Source organism: Hypanus sabinus (genome assembly GCF_030144855.1).
Source record: "Hypanus sabinus isolate sHypSab1 chromosome X1 unlocalized genomic scaffold, sHypSab1.hap1 SUPER_X1_unloc_7, whole genome shotgun sequence".
Lineage (NCBI taxonomy): Eukaryota > Metazoa > Chordata > Chondrichthyes > Myliobatiformes > Dasyatidae > Hypanus > Hypanus sabinus.
The window spans coordinates 450001-475142 of NW_026778976.1; the positions used below are offsets into that span (position 1 = coordinate 450001).

A 25142-nucleotide genomic window follows, 5' to 3' on the forward strand; every position below is an offset into this window, starting at 1 on the left:
GTGAGTGTGTGTGTGTCTCTGTGTGCGTGTGTGTGTTTGCGTGTGAGTCTGTGAGTGTGTGTGTCTCTGTGTGCGTGTGTGTTTGCGTGTGAGTCTGTGTGTGTGTGTGAGTGCGAGTGTGTGTCTGTGTGCGTGTGTGTTTGCGTGTGAGTCTGTGTGTGTCTGTGTGTTTGCATGTGTGTCTGTATACATAAGGAAGTGTAGAATGCTCGGATGGAGATATGGTCTGTGCCAATGGTTCTGTTCTGCACGAGTCTCCTCAAATAACATCATGTGCCACTTGCCAACGCTTTTGGCTGGGCAGTGTGTCTTTACGAGATGGGTGACCCCCCCCCGGCCGTTGTCAATACTCTTCAGAGATTGTCTGCCTGGTGTCAGTGGTCGCATCACTGGGACTTGTGATCTGCACCGGCTGCTCGTACGACCGTCCACCACCTGCCCCCACGGTTTCATGTGACCCTGATCGGGGGGCTAAGCAGGTGCTACACCTCGCCCAAGGAAAGGAAAGCCTTACACCTCCATTGGTGGAGACTTACTGCCACTCTTCCTCCTATATATACCCCTCATAATTTTGTATACCTCTATGAAATCTCCCCGCATTCTCCTACACTCCAGGAAGCAAGATCCTGATCTATTCAACCCTTCCCTATCGCCCGGGTGCCGCCAGCATCCCTGTAAATTTTCTCTGCGCGCTTTCAATCTTAATGACATCCTCCCTGTGGGTAGGTGACCACAGCTGCACACGATCCTCCATCTGACGCGACTTCAACAGGACATCACAACTCAGGCACATAGCAAGAGGAGCAGAGCCCTGTCGTGGCTGGGCCTCAGCGGCCTGGAGCCAGAGCACTGCGCTTGGTAGCGGTCACCCCTGCCCACAAGAAACCGCGACCGAAAGCCCGGGTTCTGGTCGAACGGCAGTGAAGAAACTTTCTGCGTCCGAGTGCGACGGTATTCCCCGAGCCTCCACCCAGGACCTGCACGACAGACAGCGGTGAAAAGCAAGAGGAAGCTACTGGCACGATGGAGCAGGCCAAGACCAAGCCTGGGACCTTCTCTGCTGCCCTAAATCCCAGCAGCTCAATGGGCAGCAACTCCTGATCTAAGAAGGCCAATGAGCCAAAAGCTTCCTTCACGACACCAACTACCTGTGATGCCAATTCAGGGAACTGTGGGCCTGCATTCCCAGACCCCTCTGTTCTGAAGCATTCCTCAGTGCCCTGACACTCACACAAGAGCCTGCAGACTGCACTCCACACTTGGCTTCACTCCAGTGCCTCAGGCAACAAGCTTCTGAAATCTACCACCTTCAGCAGCTGGCGGTGAGATGTCTGGTTACTAACAGCAGCAGCTTTTGGTCAGGAAAGGTCTTGAAGATAGCCGAGCCTCCCAGAGAGCTCCCCGCATGTCTTATCAAACACAGGCAGACAGTGAATCGCACAGGGACATAACATGATCCCCCGTGTTATGCGGGAACTGCATTCCTGCAAAATGATCTAGATCACATAATTCCTGTTTTTTTTGTGTATGTGAAGCTGCAACACTTGTGCAACAAAGGTAGAAAAAAAAGTTTATTTATTTAGATTTGTTCCCTATTCTGTTCCAAATTTTATTCCACCTCAAATATTCAGCGACTGATTGGTAAATTCTTTAAGGGCCAATTTCCAAAGTAAATTTTCCACTTATCACCTCCTCTCCCACCCACCTGGTTACTCTTATCACCTTCAAGCTTGTTTTCCTTCCCCACCCACATTTTTATTCTTCCCCTTTCCTTTCCAGTCCTGATGAAGGGTCTCAGCCCAAAATGGCAACTGCTTATTCCTCTCCGGTGGTAGTGGGGACAAACTCCCACTACTTATTCATTGCTCCCAATGCCGTGCGTCTCTGACAAAGCAAGTCCAGCTCCACTTCACAGCCCGACTTCCCACTGACTGCAGAAGGGGCAAAGGTGGGTCACTGGCACCTTAAAACCAGTCGCTTTGGGCAGATGGGGCTTGCCAGCTCATCTGGGAGAAGGAAAACTCTGATCTCAAAGCCACCGCTGCCTTGCGGCTATACCCGCTCACGGGGAAGGCATCGGGAGTGAACGAGGGGAAAGACCCAAGCCAGAGTCCCTGAGTTCAACGTTGACTGGCAACTCCTGGTGCCAAACTGTATGGGTCTCCGCCGTTCCCTTGGACTTCTCAGCTGTGCAGAGAAGGAGAAGCCTGCTACACAGGCAGCAGCTTGCTCTCCACATCGCATCATGGATGCAACACCCATGGTCCACACTGACCGACAGAATGCTGCCTGACCTGCTGAGTTCCTCTGGCATTTGGTGTAAGTTGCTCCAGATTGGTGAATGCTTAAGGCAGATCTGGAGAAACACCAATACCTCTGAAGCTGATTGGGTTGAAGGGACTAGACAAAAATAAGGGCAAGTCAATGGAACAACTCGAAAATTAAAACTGAGACATGTTCCAACGAGCAGGCAGCACTGGACAGGAACCCAGCTAACGCAACTTTGGAAGAACTGAAAGGCAACACGAGTGAATCTGCAGATGCTGGAAATAAATAACACAAAATGCTGGTAGAACTCAGTGGGCCAGAAACCCTTCATCAAGAGGGCACGACTTCAGGACTGAAGGACGTCCATTTCGAACAAAGGTGTGGAGAAATTGTCTCCCGATGAAGGGTTTTCGGTCTGAAACATCGTCACTACCTCCTCCCATAGATGCTGTCTGGCCTGCTGAGTTCTGCCGGCATTTTGTGTTTTTATTTGGAAGAACTGAAATGGTCAGTGTACAGAAAGCAGATTTTGGAAAGAATTCAACTTTATTGGAAGCACTGACAAAGTAGCACCGGAACAAAGAAGTCTGCATCCCAATGTGGGGTCCACAGACCGCTTGGTTAATGGCACTGGTCCACGGCATAAAAAAGATTGGGAACACCTGCTCTAGTTACAACAAAAGCCCCAATGATGGTTTTATGGGAGACAGGGACTTTATTGGGAAGGGTAAATCAGTTTATTAATACCACATGTACTGAAAGTCAGACACATACATAAAGTTTCAAGAAAAACTTTGTGAATCCTTTGCAAATACCTGGTTTTCTGCATTAAATACTCATAAAATGTGATATGATCTTCATCTAATAATAGGCAAATGCAATCTACCTAGACTAGTAACATGTAAACAATTATTCGTTTCATGTCTTCATTGAACACATCGTTTAATCATTCATAGACTAGGCTGGAAAAAGTATGTGGACCCTTGTATTTAGTGACCGGTAGAACCTCCTTGAGCAGCAATAACCTCCACAAGTGTTTCCCGTACAACGTGGAGGAGGAATTGTAGACCACTCCTCCATTCAAAACCGTTTCAGTTCATCAGTATTTCTGGGATGACGTGCATGAACAACCCTCTTCAGGTGTTGCCACGGCAACTCAATTGGGTTGAGGTCTGGACTCTGCCTTGGCCAACCCAAAACACAAATGCTCCTCTCTTTAAACCATTCTGTTGTTGATTTTACTCTTGTGTTTCGAATCACTGTCTTGATGCATCATCCAACTTCTGTTAACCTTCCGGTGACACAGCGACACCCTGACATTCTTCTGCAAGATGTCTTGACACAATTTTGAATTCATTGCTCTCCCCCAACAACTGCAAGCTGTCCGGGCTCAGAAGCAGCAAAGCAGCCCCAAACCACAATGCTCCTTCCACCGTGCTTCACGGTTGGGACGGAGAACTCTTGCAGAAGGCGCAACCCCAGAGGCTCACACACTTTTGTTAAACCTAGACTGTGATTGCTTAAATCGCGTACTCAGTAACGACAAGAAAAAGCACAATTGTTTGTGAGTTATTAGCTTAGGCAGGTTGTGTTTGTCTGTTGACTTGGATGAAGATCAGACCACAGTTTATGAGTAATTAATGTAGAAAACCAGGTAACTGCAAACGGTTCACAAAATTTTGCTTGCAGCTGTATAGCTATAGTGCCCGACTCTTTTGCATGATATTGTAGTAATTTTATGTTTGTCATTCTACTGCATAAAACATAATTATGACATGTGTGAGTAATGATAAACCTGACTCTACTGTGGACTGAGAGTGGGAAGTGGGGGGGGGCCAGAGAGAGGGGGAAGTAGTTGGGAAAAGGGGAAGCACCAGCGAGACATTCTGTAATGAACAATAAACCCATTGTTTGTAATCAAATGACCCTCCCTGGCGTCTAAGGGCCGGGTGTGTCTGCACCTGTGCCACACCCATCACCCCACTCCTTCCTAATACTCTCGCTCTGCCACCTCCACCCTCACCGTCCCGAATGTGCTTTGGCTCACGGCAGGGGTCGCAAGCTTGCTCCTTGCTCAACATCGGCACAAGTGCAGCACTGTGGGAAAGTCCTTGGCACCCTGGCTGTATCTACGCAGATGGAAGACGTCTTTTCACCGCAGCACTGCGCAAAGTCCTTAAGCACAGATACCCATAACAGGTCATTTCATAACAACAGTGCATCGGGGTAGCCCGAGGGAAAACGGTAACAAAATGCAAAATATGTCAGTCAGTATTACAGAGGAAGTGCAGTGCAGGTAAACGTAAAAGGTACAAACCCATAACAAGGTCAATTGTCAGATCTAGGACGCTGCTGAATAGTCCTATAATGCTGCTAGAAGAGCGTTAGCGGTCCCTCTTCTGGGAATGAAAGGGTTAATGTATGAGGGGCGCTTGATGGCTCTGGGCCTGTACTCGGGAGTCTCATCGGAACCTACTGAATACCGAAAGGGCTATCTACAGCGGACTTGGAGAGGATGTTTCCAATGGTGGGCCAGTCTAGGACCTGTGGGCACAGCCTTCGAATGGAAGGACGCCCCTTCAGCGCACAGGTGAAGAGGAATTTCTTTCGTTGGTGTTTTCGTTGGCACGGACGGCTATGGTGGCCGAGTCACTTGGTGTATTTAAAGCAGAGTTTGACAAGTTCTAGATTAGGTCAGGGTGTCAGAGGTGACGGGGAGAAGGCAAGAGAATGAGGTTGAGAGGGATAGTAAACCAGCCAAGGATGGAATGGGCTAATTCTGCTCTTAAGTCTTAAGGTCTAATGGATCAAAGAGACGGTCTAACGTTGGATGAAGACTAGTACGGTCAGGGTAGGAGATGAAAATGGGCAGCCATAGCAGGGCTCTGGGTTAACTCTTCCAAAACGCAACTCAGAATCACTTACGATGAGCTGAATTGGGGTCCGGGTGGGGTGCTTCCCGGTGAACGGCCAGGGAAAGGTACTTCTCGGCAGTGATCAAGGACCACGGCTTTGTTCTTCCCAAGCTTCGGCAGTGCCACACAAGCCACCCGGCAAGGTACAGACGGGTGTCAGCCACGCTCAGCAGGATAATGAGAACGCTGTGGAAAAACGTTGCCGTGAGGAGGCACGGAGCTCAAAACCGGAAGGAGCCCAAGGACAGAATCCTGGAGGACCGCAGGCCCAAGCTTGCAGTGCTGGCAATGGCTCAGCTGGATAAGAAAGACTGGACCCGCTCAGGTGCGATCGAACACAGCAAGAGAACAGCAGAGCTAGAGGAGCGATTAGCGGTGTCAAAAATGATGGGATAGGTTGGCCTTTGATCATAAGACATGGGAGCAGGATTAGGCCATCCAGCCCATCAAGAGTGCTCTGGCATTCATTATCCCTCTCAAACCCTGCCTTCTCCCCCTTAACACTTGACGCCCAATCAGCCTCCACTTTAAATACACCCAATAACTTGGCATCCATAGCCGTCTGTGGCGATGAATTCCACGGATTCACCACCCTCTGGCTAAAGAAATTCCTCCTCATCCTTGTTCTAAATGGATGCCCTTGTATTATGAGGTTGTGCCCGCTGGTCCTTGGCTCCCCCCACTATATAAAAGACCATCCCATCGTCCACTCTATCTAAGCCTTTCAATATTCCAGTCGTACAGAGATCACTGACGTGGATGAGTTTTGGTGAAATGCCAAGGGGAAAGTGGACACAGAGTTACAATACATTCAAGTAAAGATGAAAGGGTGGGTCTTACAACCTTTCTAGCAAGTACCGCCATTTCCCCCTCTTGTGAAAACCAGCATTTTGAGAAAATTCCGATCCTAATGCTTGTATTGATCCCCCCACCCATCCCACAATCTCTCTGACCCACCGCCGTCAGGGAGGAGGTACGGGAGCATCAGGACTGGGATTGTCAGACTGGGGAACAGCTCCTTCCCCCAGGCTGGGGGACTGATGAATACCCGGCCACCACTGGGGTCTCGTCACCCCCCACCCATCCCACAATCTCTCCGACCCACCGCCGTCAGGGAGGAGGTACAGGAACATCAGGACTGGGACTGTCAGACTGGGGAACAGCTCCTTCCCCCGGGCTGGGGGACTGATGAATAACCGGCCACCACTGAGGTCTCGTCACCCCCACCCATCCCACAATCTCTCTGACCCACCACCGTCAGGGAGGAGGTACGGGAGCATCAGGACTGGATCTGTCAGACTGGGGAACAGCTCCTTCCCCCGGGCTGGGTGACGTGAATAACCGGCCACCACTGGGGTCTTGTCACCCCCACCCATCCCACAATCTCTCTGACCCACCGCCGTCAGGGAGGAGGTACGGGAGCATCAGGACTGGGACTGTCAGACTGGGGAACAGCTCCTTCCCCCGGGCTGGGGGACTGATGAATACCCGGCCACCACTGGGGTCTCGTCACCCCCCACCCATCCCACAATCTCTCTGACCCACCACCGTCAGGACGGAGGTACGGGAGAATCAGGACTGGGTCTGTCAGACTGGGGAACAGCTCCTTCCCCGGACTGGGGGACTAATGAATAACCGGCCACCACTGGGGTCTCGTCACCCCCCACCCATCCCACAATCTCTCTGACCCACCGCCGTCAGGGAGGAGGTACGGGAGCATCAGGACTGGGACTGTCAGACTGGGGAACAGCTCCTTCCCCCGGGCTGGGGGACTGATGAATAACCGGCCACCACTGGGGTCTCGTCACCCCCCACCCATCCCACAATCTCTCTGGCCCACCACCGTCAGGGAGGAGGTACGGGAGCATCAGGACTGGGTCTGTCAGACTGGGGAACAGCTCCTTCCCCCGGGCTGTGAGACTAGTGAATCCCCGGCCACCACCCGGGTCTCGTGACTGGGACCGCGAGCACTTTACGGTTTGCCCGTGCTGGCGCACTACGTGCTCATTTGAACTATATTTTATTAACTTTCACTGTAACATTCTGGTTTATTTGCTGTCTGTGATACAGGTTGTGCGGGTGCACGGAGGAAGTTTTGCTTCGTTTGGTTGTACACATGTGCAGGCAGACTAACGAATGATCTCATCTCACAATCATAGCCTGGGTTTTCCAAGGTCGTTTCAGACTCCGGTCCCGTGAAGTGACTTTGGATCTATTTGCTTGTGTGCTCTGATGGAAACTCTTCACGTTACTTCCCTTTGCGATTGTGAAGCAGCTTTGGAGGCGCACGTATCCACGTCATTATAGCGACAAGGGAGGGCACGCACAGCATAAATTCTAGCGGATCACAAACCAGCCCAACGAGTGGCACGGCCCAGCAACTCACTGATCTAACCCCAGCCTAACTGCGGGGCAATTTACAGTGACCAACCGGACTGCAGGAGGAAACCGGAGTAATCACACTCGGGTCACAGGGTACGAAATCTTGGTCCTGGAATTAAATGCCGTACTCCTCAGCCGTACTAGCGCCAAGCTAACCGCTGAGCTTCCGTGTACACTGCAGGAATCATGATGCTGCATCCTTTTCACTTTGCCGTTACTTTTAATAGGTTAGAGTCGCAAGAGTTAGCCCAACGAGCCTCACTCCCACTCTCCTGCTTTCTCCCCCATAACCTCTGATGCCCTTTCAAATCAGGAACTGTTCAGCCTCTGACTTAAACACACCCAACGGCTTGGGTGCCACAGCCGCCCTTGGCAATGAATTCCACACATTCACAACCCTCTGCCTGGAGAAATTCCTCAACTCTGATCTAGAGGAATGGCCCTCTATTCTGAGGCTGTGCCCTCCAGCCCCTCTTCTTCTATTGCCCACTCTGGTCCCCCTCTTACCTCTCCTCTATCACTTCCCACCAATGCCTCCTCCTCTTTCCCTTTCTGCCACAGTCCACTCTCCTCCCTACCAGATTCCTTCCACTCCGGCCCTTTACCTTTCCCACCTGTCATCTCCCAGCTTCTTATTTCATTACCCCCCCCCCCCCCAACCTCACCAGGCTTCACCCTTCACCTTCTCACCTGCATTCCTTCCTCTCCCCCCCCACCACCAAGCACCTGATTCTTTCATCTGCCCCATTCCTTTCCAGTCCTGATAAAGGGTCTTGGCCTGACACATCCACTGCAAATCCCCCTGACCTGCTGAGTTCCTCCAGCATTTTACATGTCTGTGTCGCTCTGGATGTCCAGCATCTGCAGCATCCTTTTTCTGCTCCTGAAATTGGCTTATCGGTTTCGCCCGCGCTTTTTATTTAATGAGTGTAAGAAGTCCCTTTATTCAACAAGGCTTCCATCTACGACTATTTGCAGCAGCACCCTCCTTTCGTTTCCCTAACGGTGGAAAATGTATTTGTATCTGAGGAAGCGGTCTCCTGCAGACGGATCCCAGAACAACATCCTACACAGTCGGGAAATTTCACCAAAGCCTCGAAAGAGCCAGACTTTGCACACCCGTACTCCTGTCATTCTACAGATGGCCAGTGGGGGGCGGCCCAACACTATGCATCACTGCCCGGTGCGGAAACTGGACCGTGACAGACAGGAATTCTCCACAACGGGGAGTCAAAACTGCCCAACGCATCCCCCTCCCCAGCCTACCCACACAATCACAGACACAGATACAGAAAGGGGCCCCACCCACCCTGCTCAAGGACTGTCTGTCCCACTCCCGTCGGGGAGGAGGCTACATATCATCCACACCAGGAACCACCAGACTCAAAAACAGTGACTTTCTCCAGAGCAGTGAGGCTGATCAACACCTCCACAACCCCCCAACCACTACTACTTTATCATTTCTTACCAGGGTCACCTTATGTACAGACACTCCTGTACCTAGTGTCACTTTATGGACTTACAGTCTAATTATAAGCTATCTTACATGCTTAGATTTATATTTTTTATTGTGTTCTTTATCTTAGTGTTTCTTGAGCTGAATAAGATCCCAGAGTAACGACTATTGTGATCTCCTTTACACAGGAGACATTAAACCACATGGCCTTCGTAAATCGAAGTACCGAGCACAGAAGATGGGACGTTATGTTGAAGTTGTATAACTTGGGAGTACTGTGTGCTATTTTGGTCACCTACCCACAGGAAGGAGGTCAGTAAGGTTGAAAGAGTACAGAGAAGGTTTACAAGTCTCTTGCCAGGAGCTGAGTTACAGGGAAAGGTTAGGACCTCCTTTGGCTGGAGCGTAGGAAAACAAAGGGAAATCGGGTGGAGGTCTACAAAATTAGGACGGGTGCGGATAGGGTAAATGCAAGCAGGATTTTTCCACTGAGGCTGGTTGGGACTACAACTGGAGGTCGTGGGTCGGGGGGGGGGTGAAAGGTGGAAAGGCAAATCCAGACTGACAACTATTTCACTCTCCTTTACGCTTGCGTGCCGGAAAGGGCACGAAAATCAAACACCCAGCGCGGATGGACCATGCGGAGACTCGTTCTCTGACCCTGCCAAGGCGGCTCCTTTACACTCGGTATCTGTGATTTTGAAATTTGAAACTCACCTTTTCCCTCCCGATTATACTGGAAGCGCGAGGTGTTCCGTTGTGAAATGGGGCCGAAGGGCCACAAGAATCCTGTTTATAAACACAAGTTATGTAGTTTGTTACGTGGGAAGAAAACAAGACAGACAATCATGATGACAAAACCTCCTCCTGTTTAACAGTTACCCCGCCAATCTAGTTACACCGCCTCAGAATTTCGCTTCCCGTACCAGCTAACCTGAGGCTTGGCTTGCAAGGTAGTTTGAAGTGATTAGGGTGCCAAGAGCTCTCACTATGTCAGGGGCTCCCAGCCCCCCTTTTCCACCGAAGCCCCCTCCCGTTAACCGAGAGGTCCGTAGACCCCTGCACGACACGGCGCTTTGGGTAATAGTTTAATGCCCAAGTGAGATTCTGGAGTCATGGGCCGCTGCAGCACAGAACGGGGCCCACCTAACCTTAATTTTCACAGGAAACCCTGCCAAACGTAGACAGTAGGCTACTGAAATTCAGCACACTGGAAGCCATCAATGCCAAAATCAGTGAGGCCACCAGGGTGACACAAACTGCTCTGACATGAAGGCGTCAACGGCTGGGATTCCTATCAAAACTGCAGTCTGTAACCTGCCCCTCTGTTGAAAGAAATGGACGCTGGTTATGCCAAATACCCCCCAAAGACAGCAGCTTCACATTTTGATCTTTCTGAGAACAATACTTGGCTCTTTCCGCCCGCACCCATTCTAACGATTTTCTACCAGAGCACCACCGAGAGGGTCCTGTCTGGCTTTGCCACTGAGTGTAGGATCTCAAGACCCTACAGAGGACAGTAAAAACAGCCGAGGGGGACCTCAGGGTCTCCCTCTTTCCTACTTGTGACAAGGTTACATATGAAGGCACCAACACTTTGCTGAGGATTGCTGCCATCCTTCCCACAATCTCTTCGACTCACAACCACCAGGGAGGAGGTACGGGAGCATCAGGACTCGGACGGTCAGACTGGGGAACAGCTCCTTCCCCAGGCAGTGAGACTAAAGTGTACCTGGCCACCACTGAGGTCTCGTCACCAGGATAGCGAGCTGTTTACTGTTTACCTGCGCCACGCATTTTGAATTATATTTTACTAACGTATTTATGGAAATATTTTGGTCTGCGTGCTCTATGGGATATATGCACTGTATCGTGGGTGTACCGTAGCCTAGAGGAAATGTGGTTTCAGTTGGTTGCATCTAGTATACAGTCAGGTTCCTTAATGTAGTTATAGCCGGGGGGTGCTAATGGAGACAAGCTCACACCACCTATTAGAGTAGTTATAGCCGGGGGCTGGTAATGGGGACAAGCTCACACCACCTATTACAGTAGTTAAAGCCGGGGGGTGCTAAAGGAGACAAGCTCACACCACCTATTACAGTAGTTATAGCCGGGGGCTGGTGATGGGGACAAGCTCACACCACCTATTACAGTAGTGAGAGCCGGGGGCTGGTGATGGGGACAAGCTCACACCACCTATTACAGTAGTGATGGCCGGGGGCTGGTGATGGGGACAAGCTCACACCACCTATTACAGTAGTGATAGCCGGGGGCTGGTGATGGAGACAAGCTCACACCACCTATTACAGTAGTGATAGCCGGGGGCTGGTGATGGAGACCAGCTCACACCACCTATTACAGTAGTTATAGCCGGGGGCTGGTGATGGAGACAAGCTCACACCACCTATTACAGTAGTGATAGCCGGGGGCTGGTGATGGAGACAACCTCACACCACCTATTACAGTAGTTATAGCCGGGGGCTGGTAATGGAGACAAGCTCACACCACCTATTACAGTAGTTATAGCCGGGGGCTGGTGATGGGGACAAGCTCACACCACCTATTACAGTAGTGATAGCAGGGGGCTGGTGATGGAGACAACCTCACACCACCTATTACAGTAGTTATAGCCGGGGGGTGCTAATGGAGACAAGCTCACACCACCTATTACAGTAGTTATAGCCGGGGGCTGGTAATGGAGACAAGCTCACACCACCTATTACAGTAGTTATAGCCGGGGGCTGGTGATGGGGACAAGCTCACACCACCTATTACAGTAGTTATAGCCGGGGGTTGGTGATGGAGACAAGCTCACACCACCTATTACAGTAGTGATAGCCGGGGGCTGGTGATGGAGACAAGCTCACACCACCTATTACAGCAGTTATAGCCGGGGGCTGGTAATGGGGACAAGCTCACACCACCTATTACAGTAGTTATAGCCGGGGGCTGGTAATGGGGACAAGCTCACACCACCTATTACAGCAGTTATAGCCGGGGGCTGGTAATGGGGACAAGCTCACACCACCTATTACAGTAGTTATAGCCGGGGGCTGGTGATGGAGACAAGCTCACACCACCTATTACAGCAGTTATAGCCGGGGGCTGGTAATGGGGACAAGCTCACACCACCTATTACAGTAGTGATAGCTGGGGGCTGGTGATGGAGATAAGCTCACACCACCTATTACAGTAGTTATAGCCGGGGGCTGGTGATGGGGACAAGCTCACACCACCTATTACAGTAGTGATAGCCGGGGGCTGGTGATGGAGACAACCTCACACCACCTATTACAGTAGTGATAGCCGGGGGCTGGTGATGGAGACAAGCTCACACCACTTATTACAGTAGTGATAGCAGGGGGCTGGTGATGGAGACAAGCTCACACCACCTATTACAGTAGTTATAGCCGGGGGCTGGTAATGGGGACAAGCTCACACCACCTATTACAGTAGTTATAGCCGGGGGCAGGTGATGGAGACAAGCTCACACCACCTATTACAGTAGTGATAGCCGGGGGCTGGTGATGGAGACAAGCTCACACCACCTATTACAGTAGTGATAGCCGGGGGCTGGTAATGGGGACAAGCTCACACCACCTATTACAGTAGTTATACCCGGGGGCTGGTGATGGAGACAAGCTCACACCACCTATTACAGTAGTGATAGCCAGGGGCTGGTAATGGAGACAAGCTCACACCACCTATTACAGTAGTTATAGCCGGGGGCTGGTGATGGAGACAAGCTCACACCACCTATTACAGTAGTTATACCCGGGGGCTGGTGATGGAGACAAGCTCACACCACCTATTACAGTAGTGATAGCCGGGGGCTGGTAATGGAGACAAGCTCACACCACCTATTACAGTAGTTATAGCCGGGGGCTGGTGATGGAGACAAGCTCACACCACCTATTACAGTAGTTATACCCGGGGGCTGGTGATGGAGACAAGCTCACACCACCTATTACAGTAGTGATAGCCGGGGGCTGGTAATGGAGACAAGCTCACACCACCTATTACAGTAGTTATAGCCGGGGCTGGTGATGGAGACAAGCTCACACCACCTATTACAGTAGTGATAGCCGGGGGCTGGTGATGGGGACAAGCTCACACCACCTATTACAGTAGTTATAGCCGGGGGCTGGTGATGGGGACAAGCTCACACCACCTATTACAGTAGTTATAGCCGGGGGCTGGTAATGGAGACAAGCTCACACCACCTATTACAGTAGTAATAGCCGGGGGGTGGTGATGGGGACAAGCTCACACCACCTATTACAGTAGTGATAGCCGGGGGCTGGTGATGGGGACAAGCTCACACCACCTATTACAGTAGTTATAGCCGGGGGCTGGTAATCGGGACAAGCTCACACCACCTATTACAGTAGTTATAGCCGAGGGCTGGTGATGGAGACAAGCTCACACCACCTATTACAGTAGTTATAGCCGGGGTCTGGTGATGGAGACAAGCTCACACCACCTATTACAGTAGTTATAGCCGGGGGCTGGTGATGGAGACAAGCTCACACCACCTATTACAGTAGTTATAGCCGGGGGCTGGTGATGGAGACAAGCTCACACCACCTATTACAGTAGTTATAGCCGGGGGCAGGTGATGGGGACAAGCTCACACCACCTATTACAGTAGTGATAGCAGGGGGCTGGTAATGGAGACAAGCTCACACCACCTATTACAGTAGTTATAGCCGACGGCTGGTGATGGGGACAAGCTCACACCACCTATTACAGTAGTGATAGCCGGGGGCTGGTGATGGAGACAAGCTCACACCACCTATTACAGTAGTGATAGCCGGGGGCTGGTGATGGAGACAAGCTCACACCACCTATTACAGTAGTTATAGCCGGGGGCTGGTGATGGAGACAAGCTCACACCACCTATTACAGTAGTTATAGCCGGGGGCTGGTAATGGGGACAAGCTCACACCACCTATTACAGTAGTTATAGCCGAGGGCTGGTGATGGAGACAAGCTCACACCACCTATTACAGTAGTTATAGCCGAGGGCTGGTGATGGAGACAAGCTCACACCACCTATTACAGTAGTGATAGCCGGGGGCTGGTAATGGAGACAAGCTCACACCACCTATTACAGTAGTTATAGCCGGGGGCTGGTGATGGGGACAAGCTCACACCACCTATTACAGTAGTGATAGCCGGGGGCTGGTGATGGAGACAAGCTCACACCACCTATTACAGTAGTTATAGCCGGGGGCTGGTGATGGAGACAAGCTCACACCACCTATTACAGTAGTTATAGCCGGGGGCTGGTAATGGGGACAAGCTCACACCACCTATTACAGTAGTTATAGCCGAGGGCTGGTGATGGAGACAAGCTCACACCACCTATTACAGTAGTTATAGCCGAGGGCTGGTGATGGAGACAAGCTCACACCACCTATTACAGTAGTGATAGCCAGGGGCTGGTAATGGAGACAAGCTCACACCACCTATTACAGTAGTTATAGCCGAGGGCTGGTGATGGGGACAAGCTCACACCACCTATTACAGTAGTTATAGCCGGGGGCTGGTGATGGGGACAAGCTCACACCACCTATTACAGTAGTGACAGCCGGGGGCTGGTGATGGAGACAAGCTCACACCACCTATTACAGTAGTGATAGCCGGGGGCTGGTGATGGAGACAAGCTCACACCACCTATTACAGTAGTTATAGCCGGGGGCTGGTGATGGAGACAAGCTCACACCACCTATTACAGTAGTTATAGCCGGGGGCTGGTAATGGGGACAAGCTCACACCACCTATTACAGTAGTTATAGCCGGGGGCTGGTAATGGGGACAAGCTCACACCACCTATTACAGTAGTTATAGCCGAGGGCTGGTGATAGAGACAAGCTCACAACACCTATTACAGTAGTGATAGCTGGGGTCTGGTGATGGGGACAAGCTCACACCACCTATTACAGTAGTTATAGCCGGGGGCTGGTGATGGAGACAAGCTCACACCACCTATTACAGTAGTTATAGCCGGGGGCTGGTGATGGAGACAAGCTCACACCACCTATTACAGTAGTGACAGCCGGGGGCTGGTGATGGAGACAAGCTCACACCACCTATTACAGTAGTGACAGCCGGGGGCTGGTGATGGAGACAAGCTCACACCACCTATTACAGTAGTTATAGCCGGGGGCTGGTGATGGGGACAAGCTCACACCACCTATTACAGTAGTGACAGCCGGGGGCTGGTGATGGAGACAAGCTCACACCACCTATTACAGTAGTGATAGCCGGAGGCTGGTGATGGAGACAAGCTCACACCACCTATTACAGTAGTGATAGCCGGGGGCTGGTGATGGGGACAAGCTCACACCACCTATTACAGTAGTTATAGCCGGGGGCTGGTGATGGGGACAAGCTCACACCACCTATTACAGTAGTTATAGCCGGGGGCTGGTAATGGAGACAAGCTCACACCACCTATTACAGTAGTAATAGCCGGGGGGTGGTGATGGGGACAAGCTCACACCACCTATTACAGTAGTGATAGCCGGGGGCTGGTGATGGGGACAAGCTCACACCACCTATTACAGTAGTTATAGCCGGGGGCTGGTAATCGGGACAAGCTCACACCACCTATTACAGTAGTTATAGCCGAGGGCTGGAGATGGAGACAAGCTCACACCACCTATTACAGTAGTTATAGCCGGGGGCTGGTGATGGAGACAAGCTCACACCACCTATTACAGTAGTTATAGCCGGGGGCTGGTGATGGAGACAAGCTCACACCACCTATTACAGTAGTTATAGCCGGGGGCTGGTGATGGAGACAAGCTCACACCACCTATTACAGTAGTTATAGCCGGGGGCTGGTGATGGAGACAAGCTCACACCACCTATTACATTAGTTATAGCCGGGGGCTGGTGATGGAGACAAGCTCACACCACCTATTACAGTAGTTATAGCCGGGGGCTGGTAATGGGGACAAGCTCACACCACCTATTACAGTAGTTATAGCCGAGGGCTGGTGATGGGGACAAGCTCACACCACCTATTACAGTAGTTATAGCCGGGGGCTGGTAATGGGGACAAGCTCACACCACCTATTACAGTAGTTATAGCCGGGGGCTGGTAATGGGGACAAGCTCACACCACCTATTACAGTAGTTATAGCCGAGGGCTGGTGATGGAGACAAGCTCACACCACCTATTACAGTAGTTATAGCCGAGGGCTGGTGATGGAGACAAGCTCACACCACCTATTACAGTAGTGATAGCCGGGGGCTGGTAATGGAGACAAGCTCACACCACCTATTACAGTAGTTATAGCCGAGGGCTGGTGATGGGGACAAGCTCACACCACCTATTACAGTAGTTATAGCCGGGGGCTGGTGATGGGGACAAGCTCACACCACCTATTACAGTAGTGACAGCCGGGGGCTGGTGATGGAGACAAGCTCACACCACCTATTACAGTAGTGATAGCCGGGGGCTGGTGATGGAGACAAGCTCACACCACCTATTACAGTAGTTATAGCCGGGGGCTGGTGATGGAGACAAGCTCACACCACCTATTACAGTAGTTATAGCCGGGGGCTGGTAATGGGGACAAGCTCACACCACCTATTACAGTAGTTATAGCCGGGGGCTGGTAATGGGGACAAGCTCACACCACCTATTACAGTAGTTATAGCCGAGGGCTGGTGATAGAGACAAGCTCACAACACCTATTACAGTAGTGATAGCTGGGGTCTGGTGATGGGGACAAGCTCACACCACCTATTACAGTAGTTATAGCCGGGGGCTGGTGATGGAGACAAGCTCACACCACCTATTACAGTAGTGACAGCCGGGGGCTGGTGATGGAGACAAGCTCACACCACCTATTACAGTAGTTATAGCCGGGGGCTGGTGATGGGGACAAGCTCACACCACCTATTACAGTAGTGACAGCCGGGGGCTGGTGATGGAGACAAGCTCACACCACCTATTACAGTAGTGATAGCCGGGGGCTGGTGATGGAGACAAGCTCACACCACCTATTACAGTAGTGATAGCCGGGGGCTGGTGATGGGGACAAGCTCACACCACCTATTACAGTAGTTATAGCCGGGGGCTGGTGATGGGGACAAGCTCACACCACCTATTACAGTAGTTATAGCCGGGGGCTGGTAATGGAGACAAGCTCACACCACCTATTACAGTAGTAATAGCCGGGGGGTGGTGATGGGGACAAGCTCACACCACCTATTACAGTAGTGATAGCCGGGGGCTGGTGATGGGGACAAGCTCACACCACCTATTACAGTAGTTATAGCCGGGGGCTGGTAATCGGGACAAGCTCACACCACCTATTACAGTAGTTATAGCCGAGGGCTGGTGATGGAGACAAGCTCACACCACCTATTACAGTAGTTATAGCCGGGGGCTGGTGATGGAGACAAGCTCACACCACCTATTACAGTAGTTATAGCCGGGGGCTGGTGATGGAGACAAGCTCACACCACCTATTACAGTAGTTATAGCCGGGGGCTGGTGATGGAGACAAGCTCACACCACCTATTACAGTAGTTATAGCCGGGGGCAGGTGATGGGGACAAGCTCACACCACCTATTACAGTAGTGATAGCCGGGGGCTGGTAATGGAGACAAGCTCACACCACCTATTACAGTAGTTATAGCCGAGGGCTGGTGATGGGGACAAGCTCACACCACCTATTACAGTAGTGATAGCCGGGGGCTGGTGATGGAGACAAGCTCACACCACCTATTACAGTAGTGATAGCCGGGGGCTGGTGATGGAGACAAGCTCACACCACCTATTACAGTAGTTATAGCCGGGGGCTGGTGATGGAGACAAGCTCACACCACCTATTACAGTAGTTATAGCCGGGGGCTGGTAATGGGGACAAGCTCACACCACCTATTACAGTAGTTATAGCCGAGGGCTGGTGATGGAGACAAGCTCACACCACCTATTACAGTAGTTATAGCCGAGGGCTGGTGATGGAGACAAGCTCACACCACCTATTACAGTAGTGATAGCCGGGGGCTGGTAATGGAGACAAGCTCACACCACCTATTACAGTAGTTATAGCCGGGGGCTGGTGATGGGGACAAGCTCACACCACCTATTACAGTAGTGATAGCCGGGGGCTGGTGATGGAGACAAGCTCACACCACCTATTACAGTAGTTATAGCCGGGGGCTGGTGATGGAGACAAGCTCACACCACCTATTACAGTAGTTATAGCCGGGGGCTGGTAATGGGGACAAGCTCACACCACCTATTACAGTAGTTATAGCCGAGGGCTGGTGATGGAGACAAGCTCACACCACCTATTACAGTAGTTATAGCCGAGGGCTGGTGATGGAGACAAGCTCACACCACCTATTACAGTAGTGATAGCCGGGGGCTGGTAATGGAGACATGCTCACACCACCTATTACAGTAGTTATAGCCGAGGGCTGGTGATGGGGACAAGCTCACACCACCTATTACAGTAGTTATAGCCGGGGGTGGTGATGGGGACAAGCTCACACCACCTATTACAGTAGTTATAGCCGAGGGCTGGTGATGGAGACAAGCTCACACCACCTATTACAGTAGTGACAGCCGGGGGCTGGTGATGGAGAGAAGCTCACACCACCTATTACAGTAGTGATAGCCGGGGGCTGGTGATGGAGACAAGCTCACACCACCTATTACAGTAGTTATAGCCGGGGGCTGGTGATGGAGACAAGCTCACACCACCTATTACAGTAGTTATAGCCGGGGGCTGGTAATGGGGACAAGCTCACACCACCTATTACAGTAGTTATAGCCGAGGGCTGGTGATGGAGACAAGCTCACACCACCTATTACAGTAGTTATAGCCGAGGGCTGGTGATGGAGACAAGCTCACACCACCTATTACAGTAGTGATAGCCGGGGGCTGGTAATGGAGACAAGCTCACACCACCTATTACAGTAGTTATAGCCGGGGGCTGGTGATGGGGACAAGCTCACACCACCTATTACAGTAGTGATAGCCGGGGGCTGGTGATGGAGACAAGCTCACACCACCTATTACAGTAGTTATAGCCGGGGGCTGGTGATGGAGACAAGCTCACACCACCTATTACAGTAGTTATAGCCGGGGGCTGGTAATGGGGACAAGCTCACACCACCTATTACAGTAGTTATAGCCGAGGGCTGGTGATGGAGACAAGCTCACACCACCTATTACAGTAGTTATAGCCGAGGGCTGGTGATGGAGACAAGCTCACACCACCTATTACAGTAGTGATAGCCGGGGGCTGGTAATGGAGACAAGCTCACACCACCTATTACAGTAGTTATAGCCGAGGGCTGGTGATGGGGACAAGCTCACACCACCTATTACAGTAGTTATAGCCGGGGGCTGGTGATGGGGACAAGCTCACACCACCTATTACAGTAGTTATAGCCGGGGGCTGGTGATGGAGACAAGCTCACACCACCTATTACAGTAGTTATAGCCGGGGGCTGGTGATGGAGACAAGCTCACACCACCTATTACAGTAGTTATAGCCGGGGGCTGGTAATGGGGACAAGCTCACACCACCTATTACAGTAGTTATAGCAGGGGGCTGGTAATGGGGACAAGCTCACACCACCTATTACAGTAGTTATAGCCGAGGGCTGGTGATGGGGATAAGCTCACACCACCTATTACAGTAGTTATAGCCGGGGGCTGGTGACGGAGACAAGCTCACACCACCTATTACAGTAGTGATAGCCGGGGGCTGGTGATGGAGACAAGCTCACACCACCTATTACAGTAGTGATAGCCGGGGGCTGGTAATGGGGACAAGCTCACACCACCTATTACAGTAGTTATAGCCGGGGGCTGGTAATGGAGACAAGCTCACACCACCTATTACAGTAGTTATAGCCGGGGGGTGGTAATGGGGACAAGCTCACACCACCTATTACAGTAGTTATAGCCGGGGGCTGGTGATGGGGACAAGCTCACACCACCTATTACAGTAGTGATAGCCGGGGGCTGGTGATGGGGACAAGCTCACACCACCTATTACAGTCGTTATAGCCGGGGGCTGGTGATGGGGACAAGCTCACACCACCTATTACAGTAGTTATAGCCGGGGGCTGGTAATGGGGACAAGCTCACACCACCTATTACAGTAGTTATAGCCGGGGGCTGGTGACGGAGACAAGCTCACAACACCTATTACAGTAGTGATAGCTGGGGTCTGGTGATGGGGACAAGCTCACACCACCTATTACAGTAGTTATAGCCGGGGGCAGGTGATGGGGACAAGCTCACACCACCTATTACAGTAGTGATAGCTGGGGGATGGTGATGGAGACAAGCTCACACCACCTATTACAGTAGTGATAGCCGGGGGCTGGTGATGGAGACAAGCTCACACCACTTATTACAGTAGTGATAGCCGGGGGCTGGTGATGGAGACAAGCTCACACCACCTATTACAGGAGTTATAGCCGGGGGCAGGTGATGGGGACAAGCTCACACCACCTATTACAGTAGTTATAGCCGAGGGCTGGTGATGGAGACAAGCTCACACCACCTATTACAGTAGTGATAGCCGGGGGCTGGTAATGGAGACAAGCTCACACCACCTATTACAGTAGTTATAGCCGAGGGCTGGTGATGGGGACAAGCTCACACCACCTATTACAGTAGTTATAGCCGGGGGCTGGTGATGGGGACAAGCTCACACCACCTATTACAGTAGTTATAGCCGGGGGCTGGTGATGGAGACAAGCTCACACCACCTATTACAGTAGTTATAGCCGGGGGCTGGTGATGGAGACAAGCTCACACCACCTATTACAGTAGTTATAGCCGGGGGCTGGTAATGGGGACAAGCTCACACCACCTATTACAGTAGTTATAGCAGGGGGCTGGTAATGGGGACAAGCTCACACCACCTATTACAGTAGTTATAGCCGAGGGCTGGTGATGGGGATAAGCTCACACCACCTATTACAGTAGTTATAGCCGGGGGCTGGTGACGGAGACAAGCTCACACCACCTATTACAGTAGTGATAGCCGGGGGCTGGTGATGGAGACAAGCTCACACCACCTATTACAGTAGTGATAGCCGGGGGCTGGTAATGGGGACAAGCTCACACCACCTATTACAGTAGTTATAGCCGGGGGCTGGTAATGGAGACAAGCTCACACCACCTATTACAGTAGTTATAGCCGGGGGGTGGTAATGGGGACAAGCTCACACCACCTATTACAGTAGTTATAGCCGGGGGCTGGTGATGGGGACAAGCTCACACCACCTATTACAGTAGTGATAGCCGGGGGCTGGTGATGGGGACAAGCTCACACCACCTATTACAGTCGTTATAGCCGGGGGCTGGTGATGGGGACAAGCTCACACCACCTATTACAGTAGTTATAGCCGGGGGCTGGTAATGGGGACAAGCTCACACCACCTATTACAGTAGTTATAGCCGGGGGCTGGTGACGGAGACAAGCTCACAACACCTATTACAGTAGTGATAGCTGGGGTCTGGTGATGGGGACAAGCTCACACCACCTATTACAGTAGTTATAGCCGGGGGCAGGTGATGGGGACAAGCTCACACCACCTATTACAGTAGTGATAGCTGGGGGATGGTGATGGAGACAAGCTCACACCACCTATTACAGTAGTGATAGCCGGGGGCTGGTGATGGAGACAAGCTCACACCACTTATTACAGTAGTGATAGCCGGGGGCTGGTGATGGAGACAAGCTCACACCACCTATTACAGGAGTTATAGCCGGGGGCAGGTGATGGGGACAAGCTCACACCACCTATTACAGTAGTTATAGCCGGGGGCTGGTGATGGAGACAAGCTCACAGCACATATTACAGTAGTGATAGCCGGGGGCTGGTGATGGGGACAAGCTCACACCACCTATTACAGTAGTTATAGCCGGGGGCTGGTGATGGAGACAAGCTCACAGCACCTATTACAGTAGTGATAGCCGGGGGCTGGTGATGGAGACAAGCTCACAGCACCTATTACAGTAGTTATAGCCGGGGTCTGGTGATGGAGACAAGCTCACACCACCTATTACAGTAGTTATAGCCGGGGGCTGGTGATGGAGACAAGCTCACTCCACTTATTACAGTAGTTATAGCCGGGAGCTGGTGACTGAGACAAGCTCACAACACCTATTACAGTAGTGATAGCTGGGGTCTGGTGATGGGGACAAGCTCACACCACCTATTACAGTAGTGTTAGCCGGGGGCTGGTGATGAAGACAAGCTCACACCACCTATTACAGTAGTGTTAGCCGGGGGCTGGTGATGAAGACAAGCTCACACCACCTATTACAGTAGTTATAGCCGGGGGCTGGTGACGGAGACAAGCTCACACCAACTATTACAGTAGTTATAGCTGGGGGCTGGTGATGGAGACAAGCTCACACCACTTATTACAGTAGTTATAGCCGGGGGCTGGTGACTGAGACAAGCTCACAACACCTATTACAGTAGTGATAGCTGGGGTCTGGTGATGGGGACAAGCTCACACCACCTATTACAGTAGTTATAGCCGGGGGCTGGTGATGGGGACAAGCTCACACCACCTATTACAGTTGTTATAGCCGGGGGCTGGTGATGGAGACAAGCTCACACCACCTATTACAGTAGTTATAGCCGGGGGCTGGTGATGGGGACAAGCTCACACCACCTATTACAGTAGTTATAGCCGGGGGCTGGTGATGGAGACAAGCTCACACCACCTATTACAGTAGTTATAGACGGGGGCTGGTGATGGAGACAAGCTCACACCACCTATTACAGTAGTGATAGCCGGGGGCTGCTAAAGGAGACAAGCTCACACCACCTATTACAGTAGTTATAGCCGGGGGCTGGTGATGGGGACAAGCTCACACCACCTATTACAGTAGTTATACCCGGGGGCTGGAGATGGAGACAAGCTCACACCACCTATTACAGTAGTGATAGCCGGGGGCTGCTAAAGGAGACAAGCTCACACCACCTATTACAGTAGTTATAGCCGGGGGCTGGTGATGGGGACAAGCTCACACCACCTATTACAGTAGTGATAGCCAGGGGCTGGTGATGGAGACAAGCTCACACCACCTATTACAGTAGTGATAGCCGGGGGCTGGTGATGGAGACAAGCTCACACCACCTATTACAGTAGTGATAGCCGGGGGCTGGTGATGGAGACAAGCTCACACCACCTATTACAGTAGTGATAGCCGGGGGCTGGTGATGGAGACAAGCTCACACCACCTATTACAGTAGTTATAGCCGGGGGCTGGTGATGGAGACAAGCTCACACCACCTATTACAGTAGTTATAGCCGGGGGCTGGTGATGGGGACAAGCTCACACCACCTATTACAGTAGAGATAGCCGGGGGGTGCTAATGGAGACAAGCTCACACCACCTATTAGAGTAGTTATAGCCGGGGGCTGGCGATGGGGACAAGCTCACACCACCTATTACAGTAGTGATAGCCGGGGGCTGGTGATGGGGACAAGCTCACACCACCTATTACAGCAGTTATAGCCGGGGGCTGGTGATGGGGACAAGCTCACACCACCTATTACAGTAGTGATAGCCGGGGGCTGGTGATGGGGACAAGCTCACACCACCTATTACAGCAGTTATAGCCGGGGGCTGGTGATGGGGACAAGCTCACACCACCTATTACAGTAGTTATAGCCGGGGGCTGGTGATGGAGACAAGCTCACACCACGTATTACAGTAGTTATAGCCGGGGGCTGGTGATGGGGACAAGCTCACACCACCTATTACAGTAGTTATAGCCGGGGGCTGGTAATGGGGACAAGGTCACACCACCTATTACAGTAGTTATAGCCGGGGGCTGGTGATGGGGACAAGCTCACACCACCTATTACAGTAGTGATAGCCGGGGGCTGGTGATGGAGACAAGCTCACACCACCTATTACAGTAGTTATAGCCGGGGGCTGGTAATGGGGACAAGGTCACACCACCTATTACAGTAGTTATAGCCGGGGGCTGGTGATGGGGACAAGCTCACACCACCTATTACAGTAGTGATAGCCGGGGGCTGGTGATGGAGACAAGCTCACACCACCTATTACAGTAGTGATAGCCGGGGGCTGGTGATGGGGACAAGCTCACTCCATCTATTACAGTAGTGATAGCCGGGGGCTGGTGATGGAGACAAGCTCACACCACCTATTACAGTAGTTATAGCCGGGGGCTGGTGATGGAGACAAGCTCACACCACCTATTACAGTAGTTATAGCCGGGGGCTGGTGATGGAGACAAGCTCACACCACCTATTACAGTAGTGATAGCCGGGGGCTGGTGATGGGGACAAGCTCACACCACCTATTACAGTAGTGATAGCCGGGGGCTGGTGATGGAGACAAGCTCACACCACCTATTACAGTAGTTATAGCCGGGGGCTGGTGATGGAGACAAGCTCACACCACCTATTACAGTAGTGATAGCCGGGGCTGGTGATGGGGACAAGCTCACACCACCTATTACAGTAGTTATAGCCGGGGCTGGTGATGGGGACAAGCTCACACCACCTATTACAGTAGTTATAGCCGGGGGCTGGTGATGGAGACAAGCTCACACCACCTATTACAGTAGGTATAGCCGGGGGCTGGTGACGGAGACAAGCTCACACCACCTATTACAGTAGTTATAGCCGGGGGCTGGTGATGGAGACAAGCTCACACCACCTATTACAGTTGTTATAGCCGGGGGCTGGTGATGGAGACAAGCTCACACCACCTATTACAGTAGTTATAGCCGGGGGCTGGTGACGGAGACAAGCTCACACCACGTATTACAGTAGTTATAGCCGGGGGCTGGTGATGGGGACAAGCTCACACCACCTATTACAGTAGTTATAGCCGGGGGCTGGTGACGGAGACAAGCTCACACCACGTATTACAGTAGTTATAGCCGGGGGCTGGTGATGGGGACAAGCTCACACCACCTATTACAGTAGTTATAGCCGGGGGCTGGTGATGGGGACAAGCTCACACCACCTAATACAGTAGTTATAGCCGGGGGCTGGTGACGGAGACAAGCTCACACCACGTATTACAGTAGTTATAGCCGGGGGCTGGTGATGGGGACAAGCTC

At 51.7% G+C, this 25142-nt stretch overlaps 1 protein-coding gene across 15 annotated transcripts in view; it reads right to left on the bottom strand.

Annotated features, from left to right (window-relative positions):
* Positions 1 to 25142, bottom strand: part of smarce1 (SWI/SNF related, matrix associated, actin dependent regulator of chromatin, subfamily e, member 1) — a 163689-nt gene that overhangs the window by 47909 nt on the left and 90638 nt on the right. For 9 of the 15 annotated variants that reach the window (XM_059957851.1, XM_059957844.1, XM_059957845.1 and 6 more), the window contains one exon: positions 9739 to 9810. The exons of the other annotated variants lie outside the window; for them this stretch is intronic. In XM_059957851.1, coding sequence (XP_059813834.1) covers positions 9739 to 9810 — 72 coding nt within the window. The remainder of the gene's footprint in view (positions 1 to 9738; positions 9811 to 25142) is intronic. 15 annotated transcript variants of the gene reach the window in all.